The sequence below is a fragment of the Arachis duranensis genome, chromosome 10 (assembly GCF_000817695.3).
Source record: "Arachis duranensis cultivar V14167 chromosome 10, aradu.V14167.gnm2.J7QH, whole genome shotgun sequence".
Classification (NCBI taxonomy): Eukaryota; Viridiplantae; Streptophyta; class Magnoliopsida; order Fabales; family Fabaceae; genus Arachis; species Arachis duranensis.
Genome location: NC_029781.3, coordinates 7,774,463 through 7,783,311, shown reverse-complemented (window position 1 = coordinate 7,783,311; position 8,849 = coordinate 7,774,463). Strand labels below are relative to the sequence as shown.

Sequence of the window (8,849 nt, the reverse complement as noted above, 5' to 3'; positions counted from 1 at the left end):
TACCTGGGTTTAATGGCATCCTCCTCGTTTAAAATGGCGGTTTATAACCGCCGTTTTTACCGGGTTTAGTGGCATCATTTTCGATTAAAATGGTATTTTTTAACTGCCGTTTTTACCAGGATATAATGGCACCATTTTTGTTTAAAATGGCGTTTTTAGCCGTCGTTTTTACCTAATTACAATTTTATACTTTTTAAAATGAGATTGAAACTATATATTTAAAGTGACATTTTTAGAACTCAAACTTTAAAATCTCATAACCAAAAAGCATAACCTTAAATCAAACATCATAACAAGATTTTTAATTCATACACAATCTCCGAAAATAAAAAATCATAATCCAAAAACAAAGTATCAAAGATAACATTTTTCAATAATTTGTCTTTAACATATATCTATAATACTTAATACATAAAATCTTTATCATACAAGATCATGCTTCTTTGTTGCTCGCTCCAGAAGACCTACTTCCTAACTCTCTTGGTGATGGAATCTCACTCTCTTGATCCAATCCCTACAACAAAAATATAATTATGAGTACAATAAAAAAAGATATAAAATTGAATCTGAAACTATTAATATAAATTTATTCCATCAAAAAAGAAAACTGCACTTTTGCACAATAAATCCTCTGTTTTCTGGGAATTAGGAAAAGGAAACTCACACTAATTTAACTAATTTAACATATAGATAACAATGAGCTTTCACTATACAAAAATGAGCCCATAAAGATTATTATGAGTCTTATAATATGCCAACAATATATAATATGCTCATTATTGTAAGGACCAATCCTAAAATAATCAGGAAGCACTACTCTGCCAAATATATACTTATATGACTGAAACATATATAAAGTCAATAATGCTTTCTATTATTACCATTGTATCTGATAGGTCATTGATGAGGTTCGTACTAATAATTATGCTAAAAAGGGTGTCGTACCACGAAATGCCCCTATGCATTATGCCATAACACAAACAGCCAAATGTGAGATTATGTTGTCCATAATACATCAAGAAAAAATTATTGTTTAATTACATTTAACTATGGCTACTGTACTATACCTGAAATAAATTAATTAATTAAATGTTGCATAGTCCATATTTGGTAGATCCAGTCCATTAAGATACTTAACAACTTTTTTGTATTACACATGGAATAAGGTATTAAGAACATAAATTGTATTTGTACCTGTGAAATTTGTTGAGTAGGAAACATTCCAGCTAATTCTACTGGAATTTTACCTCCTTCCTTAAAAGCAATATAAGAGACTAATGCTTGCAACTGCGCTTTAACAGTATCCAGCTCTTTTTGCACATTGGAACCACAAGTAGATGATGTGCTAGCATCATTTGAAGAACCTAAGTTCATCTGACTAATTCTTGTGGTGTTGTTCTTGAAAGCAACAGTTGGAACAGCTCCCATGCCTAAACCTCGAACACGACCAGGGTGCTCTTTCCCAAGAACTACTCCAAGAGCATCAAGAGGAGAATTAACGGTTGATTCCACCGCTTGTTGACTGCTATATGCTTCAATCTTCTCCTACATATATAAAAAGAAAGGGAAAGAATCAAACATAATATTATCTTATAAAAAAGAAAGAAAAAGAAATACAAACAAGTTACTTGTTGTACTTTAATCTTACCGCTATTTCTTTAGCCTTTTCATTAACATAACTTCCATCTGTTTTCTTGTGAGTGATGTCCCACATTTGAACCCTACTAACTTCTTTTCCTGTCTCTTCCGTCTAAAAAACAGCAGCAGCACAAAATCAATGAGTAGAAGCACAAAATCAGTAAAACACTATCAGAGCCATCAAGCAATTATAAACAGCCACAGCACAATGAAAAATAAAAAAATATGAACCAGTAAAAACAACCTAAGCCACAGAAATTATAAACAGCCACAGCACAATGAAAAATAAAAAAATATGAACTAGTAAAAACAGCCTAAGCCACAGAAAACAATGAAAAATAAAAAAAATATGAACTAGTAAAAACAGCCTAAGCCACAGAAATTATAAACAGCCACAGCACAATGAAAAATAAAAAAATATGAACTAGTAAAAACAGCCTAAGCCACAGAAATCAATGAAAAATAAAAATTAGAAAACACTAAAACAGAGTAAAAGAGTAAGTATTAGGTGTTCTGGTTGATACAAATGATATAACAGAGTAAGTTTATTTTAATCAAGAAATATATCACTGAAGAAAAGATATGCATAAAATTAAGTTACTAACAGCAACAATATAACAACTGAGATGCATTAGGTGCTAACATAATGACTCCTATGCTATATAAAATATAATAATGGCAGCAAACTAAACATAAAGCTGAGAAATTAATGTTATTGATGATTACCAATTCATGATTACCAACATAGAAATGAACCTGTGAAAGTTGTGTTGATATTTTATCATGACAATTCTCATAATAGTTGTGGAGACAAGTGGAATTAAATTGAAAAATTGGATAATGCCAAAATAAAATTAAATGTATGAAATCCACACATAGAAATGATTACCAATTCAGCCCTTCTTCTTGCAATTGATTTAGCACCTGAAGTATGAGGAATTGTTTGTTTTTGCCGAATTTCTTGATTCCTCTTACAAAGATTCTGAAAGATAAATTTGAACACAATTAAATAGAGTTAAACATGCATTCACAACATTCCATATGAATTCAATATCCTATTTACAGCAGCAAAATATATAAGGCTTTTTAGTGGGACAACATTTAACTAGGATTGTAAGTACTTACCTGAGTTTCAGGCTTCAAACGATATTCTACGAATAAAGTCCACTGATCAAGAGCAATATCTTCTGGTGTATTATTTATGATCTCGGTTTTACTCAACCTCGGATCATAAAACTCGTTCCAAAGCTTTATCCTATGTTCCCTCCATTTTTTGCCAAGCGATTGGAGCAGAAATCGTTTGGCCAAGCTATCACATACTTTGAAGCTTTATCCTATGTTCCCTCCATTTAACACATCCTCAGGCTTTTTTCTCTTCTACTTTTTTATATATAATAATATTTGCCTAAGATCATATTCCCTAGTTTCATCAAATGTGATCTTGACACAAAACTTGGGTCAGACTTGGAGAGAACAATCATTAAAGTCAAAATAATTCTTACTTCAAAAGACTTACTGAATTATTAACACACATGAACAATACCATTTATTTATTAAATTAAATCACTAATTTGTGTGGAAAAAAAAATAGCATGCATTCTCGATTCTCAGGATCAGTGCCAGTAGATTACAATTTTTAGGTTCTAAGAAGTTTTAAGAAAAAAAAAACTATCAGCTATCAGTATCAGACATTTGGCTAACTGATTTAAACCGTTCAAGCTCATCAGAGGGATCCCAATTCAATGTAGATGATTGAATCTTAGACAAAGTCATGAAAACCTCAGAGATGTTTGGTCTTGAATTGATGTCACGGGCAACACACTTTTTGGCTAATTCAATGAGACTATTACCCTTATATTGAGCACAACCAAAATACAATACATGCAAGAATGAAAGACAAACTTAAATTGTCAAAAAGCAGTGATTTATATACCTTGTAGATAGCTTCAGATTTGCTTTTGCAAATAAATGCAAACTAACATGTGGAGCTAGAACTTGAAATTGTTGCATGTAGATCTCCACTTACAGGACTCAAAATCTTGATCTGTACATGTGGAGAGAGAGAGAGAGAGAGAGAGAGAGAGAGAGAGGTACATCAACATTTAAATCAAACTTGTTCTGTAGTCACCAAAAATAAAAATACCACAGCCTTTTCTTACCTGGCCATTTTTCCTAGCTACAGCTAATATCTGCAACAACAGCAACAAAAAAAGAAAAAGGAGATAAGAAAACAATGAGAATCCAGCTTTCTGTTTCATATCTTCATTGTCAAACTCAAAAGAAAATTCTACCAAACAGATAGGACAGAAACAATGATTAAGATAGTGAATGCTATGTAGTTTAGTGCCAAAAAAACCAAAGCATCTTCGTATTAAAGAGAGAGTGCCAAAGTGGAGCTGTCTTTGGATAGTACGCTCTAGAATAATAATCAAGTGACATTATCAAATCACAAAATTCATGTTGACAAAACTTCTCTTACTACAAAAATAAAGAACATTTGACAAGCTCATGTAATGGAATAGACCATGATACATAAACTGAAAGAGAAACAAACCAACGCAACAAGGTAAAAAACTTACATGAAAAGATCTCATTTCTAGTATTTGTAAGAGCACTTAAGGAAACAAGATTACTATCTTAATTTCCAAAATCAAGCTAAATGCAAGATAAATACTAAAAATAAAGAATATATTGTTGCAACAGTGAAGTAAACATTTAATTCAAACACTTGAAGAAGCAAACCAATGACAATTGCTGGAGAACAGCAGCAAAAATCAGATACAAGGTAAGCAATTTTTGAGGTGAAAGTATCTGAAAGGGATGCTTCTGAACCTGCCAGGAGGATGTCCCTCATGCATCTCCACCTGAAGATTGTAGAGAGAATGCCAGAATGGTGAATGTGAATATAGGAATGGAATGGCTCTTGATGAACCGTGCAACACAGCAGAGGAGCAGGTCAAGAGCAATGAAGAATGCAACAGGGCAGGGGAGTCAATGAGTAATGCAGATGGAAAAGTTCACAGAGAACTGAAGCCACTAAGAGCTCTAGAGGTTATAGATTGTTTTTTAAGTTTGTGTTCCATTTACATAATTCATTTGGTATAGGCATCATCATTGTACATTTAATAGCTATTGGATAATTTCCTCTTCAATGCATTAAGGAACTCGTATTGTGTTTCATGTGTTTATATACAAAATTTTTAATAATTTTATTTAATATTTAATTAAACCGGTTGAACCCCGGTTGAACTCCGATTGAACCTGTGAACCAGTAAATCAGTCACCTCACCAGTTCATTGACCGGTCCGGTTCTCGCAACCTTGGAAATATCTTCTAAGATGATAAAATTTGTATTCATTTATATTTTTAAAAAATGTTGTGTTTAATTATTAAATAAATTTATATTAATATATGTCACTAATTTTTTTGTATATTTTTTAAAAATTAAAGTGTGTTTATATTTTGCCAATAAAATTATTACTTTATACATAACTAGTGTTAAACTCGTGTGATACACAGACTTACACTTTTTAATTATAATCATAAAATTTTCAAGTTTAGTATAATACTATCATCGTCATTATATAATAAACGTACTTAATATGTTGTTTTATTTTTATTCAAGTAAAATGCAAATGAAACAGTTTGAAGTCTATAATATTTTTGAGCTATAAGGAAAAAGACATAAAAATATATATATATATATATAACTGTAATAGTAGAATGTCAATTTTACACTAAATTTTATATTATAAGGCTAATGAAAATTTATCGACAACCAAGCATTTTACTAACCTTATTAGAAAAATAATTGGCATATGATGTTGTGCTCCATGTTACACATTTTATTTCAAGTCTGAAAGTATAGTTAATGAATTAGTTATATCTACGACAAATATTTATACAAAAGTATAAATCATAATATATTACTTAAATGAAAATACTATTTTTTATTTAAATATTATTAAAAACTTTGTTAAACACGACATTTATTGTTGATGAGTTTGGATTGCTGTCTTCATCTAGAAGTAAAATGTTCAGACTGTTGCAACTTTTAACTCTTGACAAAGCAATGTGAAGTTGCCCATTGGTGAACACTGATTTTAGCAAGTAAAGTCCTATATGCGATAATAATTTACCACATAGTGAAATACCTTAGTTTTCAATATTTTTCTCCTCATATATAGTATCCCGTCAGCTAATAATGTCTAAGTTGCATTCCAAATACGATTTAGTTTGTTAACACTATTAGATATCAATAGCATCACAAATAGTTTGTTCAATTAATGAGCAGACCTCATTAATAGCTTCAATGAATTTTCTACCATCAAGCAATAGCCCCATAAAATAGAAAACATCTTGAAAGTTAGGATATGTAATCCAATTAACTGTCCTAATAGACTCCTATGTTGTGCAACTTTTTTGAATAATTACAAAATTCTCATATAATAGATATCACATGTACCCGGTGGAATATAGTTTAATCTCCCGATAAAATATTCTCTCTTGCGTGGATATCATTTCCTTTCTTCTATATTATAAACAAATTGATTTGAAAACTCAGCACACGTTAAATTTTGACCTGCTTTTAAATTCTTTGTTGGCCTCCATCTATGCTAAGAATATCGTATCTTTTCCTTTCTCTTAATCCATGATTTTCTCAATATTGTCATCGTATTTAAAGATGATATTTTGTTTTCCAGATAAATAAAAGGTAAATAATGTTTGCCAAAGTTCTCCACACAGTCTTCCATGTAGACAAATACCCACAATCATAAAATTATTTAATCTCATAATACATTTTTTTTAAGTATGCTTTATCTTTTATATTTTTAATACTAATATACCAATAATAACATTTTAAATAAAAAGATAGAAAAATATTTATTCACCGTTTAGATTTCATTTTACTCATTTAATACGTGTAACTATTTATATTAAAAAAATTAATTATAACTTAAAAAATAACAATAAAAAAATTATACCAAATTATATACATATATATTTTATATTTTAAAATTTAAAAATTAACAAATTTAAAAAATTTTAAACACAATTTATAAATTATCTTTTATTAAAGAAATAGTTATAATTTAAAAATTAAAAATTAATTATTTATTTTATTTTATAAAGATAAAACTATGCAAAGTATTTTTTAAAGTATGGTTATTTTTTATATTTTTGAAATTAATATATCAATAATAATATTTTAAATAAAAAGATAGAAAAAATATTTATTTTCAGCAAAAATAATTTTTTTTAACAAATTAAAATTCTTCAAGTACAAAAAAAATTAATATTATAAATTTCTTTAACAAAATAAAGTTAAAATAACAATTTAAATACAAAATACTAAAATAAATAAATTTAAATATATAGAATGAAATCTTGAAACAAATCCAAATAAATAAACTTACAATGAAGTTACTATTAAAATTCATAGATTTCGTTTTACTCATTTATTATGTGTAAGTGTTTATATTTAAAAAATAATAATTGATTATCCATCATTGACTTTTCTTAGCAAATTCATGAATCAAGACACAAGAGTCCTCTTAATTGAGGAATGTATTTTTTGAAAATTTTTTAAAAAAATTTAATTTATGAACAAATAATTTAAAATTGAAAATAATAATTTAAACAAATAATAATAATTTATGATTTAAAAAAGTAATATGTAAATAACTTAAAATTTAAAAATAACAAACTAAGTAAATAATTTAAAATTTAAAAAATAACTACCTAAATAAAATAACTTAAAATTTAAAAAATAACAACCTAAACAAAACACTTAAACAAATAATTTAAGTTTAAAAAATAACAACGTCTTAATGATTCTTTTTTGTAAGCTTCTGTCTCTCTCATCTTTCTTAATGAAAACTATATATATATATATAAAAGCCACATTTGACTTTTTTTTTTTACATTGGCTGAAAGTTAAGTAAATGATTACTTTTAAAAAAATAATTTTTTTTAATTAAAATTTTCAACAAATATAATAAATTATGGATAACACATTATTTAATTTTTAAAAATTTTGGTTGTTATAATATTCAATAATATCTAGAATAGATTAAAATAAAAAAAAATTATTGTTAATAAGTTTGTTAAGTAAAAAATACAACCGAAATTATCAATTGGGTTAAGTACTGAAATCGTCCCTAAGGTCTGGGGTGAAAATCAAAATCGTCTCCGACCTTTTTTTGTTATTAAAATCATCCCCAACGTTACAAAATGTTATAAAATCGTCCTTTTGTCCATAAATAAAATTTTTCGGACAATTTTACCCTTAAACAAAAATTAAAAAGTCTCTCCACCTTCACCACTACACTCTGCATTATCATCAACATCACCATCGCTACACCATAACCACCAACAATCCAGCAACACCAATAGCAACAATCAAAAACAAATCAATAAAAATTTCAAATTAAACAATTCAGCAATCATCAACTATAATTTCAGATCCAAAATTAGCAACAACACAAATTAAAAAATAAAAAAAAGAACTCATATGTTCTTCACAAAAAAAAGAAGAAGAGAGAAAGAAAACAATGCGAAAAAACTGGGAACAAAAATTCAAAATTGCAGTATCTCACATCACAAAATAGAAGCAACGGATTAATTTTGAGTTAACCAACATGATCTCACTAACGAAGCTATTATCCACTGCCACCAAAAATAGACTTGAGCTTCTTCACTTCAGAAAGATCAAGTAACGTAGTCTTGGTGATCAAATCAGAATTCAAGTTGCTACCAAACAACGCAACATTAAGAACAGACATCATCACCATTCATATATAACAGAAGCCTCATCATTCTCCTCTTCACCTTCCTCACCCCACCACCACCCCCACTATCATCATCAACACCAGAACCCACCACCACCCTTACCTCAGAAAATCATAACTCAGAATAATCAACAAATTCACTTTGAACAATAATAAATAAATTCAGCAACAACAATATTCCAAATTTAAGGCAAATCACAGAAAATTAAATTATAGATATTCCATAACAAATTTCACTAAAAATTCAAAAATTCTACAACAAAAATAAAGTTCAAAGAAGAAGAAGACGAAGAAGAAGAAGAAGAGGGCGGTGAGGACAAAGAGGAGGAACAGTGGCGGATCACAAGGAGGAGGAGGAGGAATAGTGGCGGATCACAGGCGGCAGGACGGCGGTGCGGCGGTGCAACGGGGCGGCGGCCC

At 28.9% G+C, this 8,849-nt stretch overlaps 1 protein-coding gene across 1 annotated transcript; it reads right to left on the bottom strand.

Annotated features, from left to right (window-relative positions):
* Positions 1-433: 433 nt before the first annotated feature.
* On the bottom strand, positions 434-4,232 carry LOC107468876 (uncharacterized). The gene is made up of 8 exons (XM_052255540.1): positions 4,218-4,232; positions 3,798-3,827; positions 3,350-3,489; positions 2,764-2,893; positions 2,528-2,620; positions 1,649-1,750; positions 1,195-1,545; positions 434-514 (listed from the first exon to the last, which is right to left on the bottom strand). Exons 1-8 carry the CDS (start codon positions 4,230-4,232, stop codon positions 434-436), a joined length of 942 nt encoding a protein of 313 aa, XP_052111500.1.
* Positions 4,233-8,849: the final 4,617 nt, after the last annotated feature.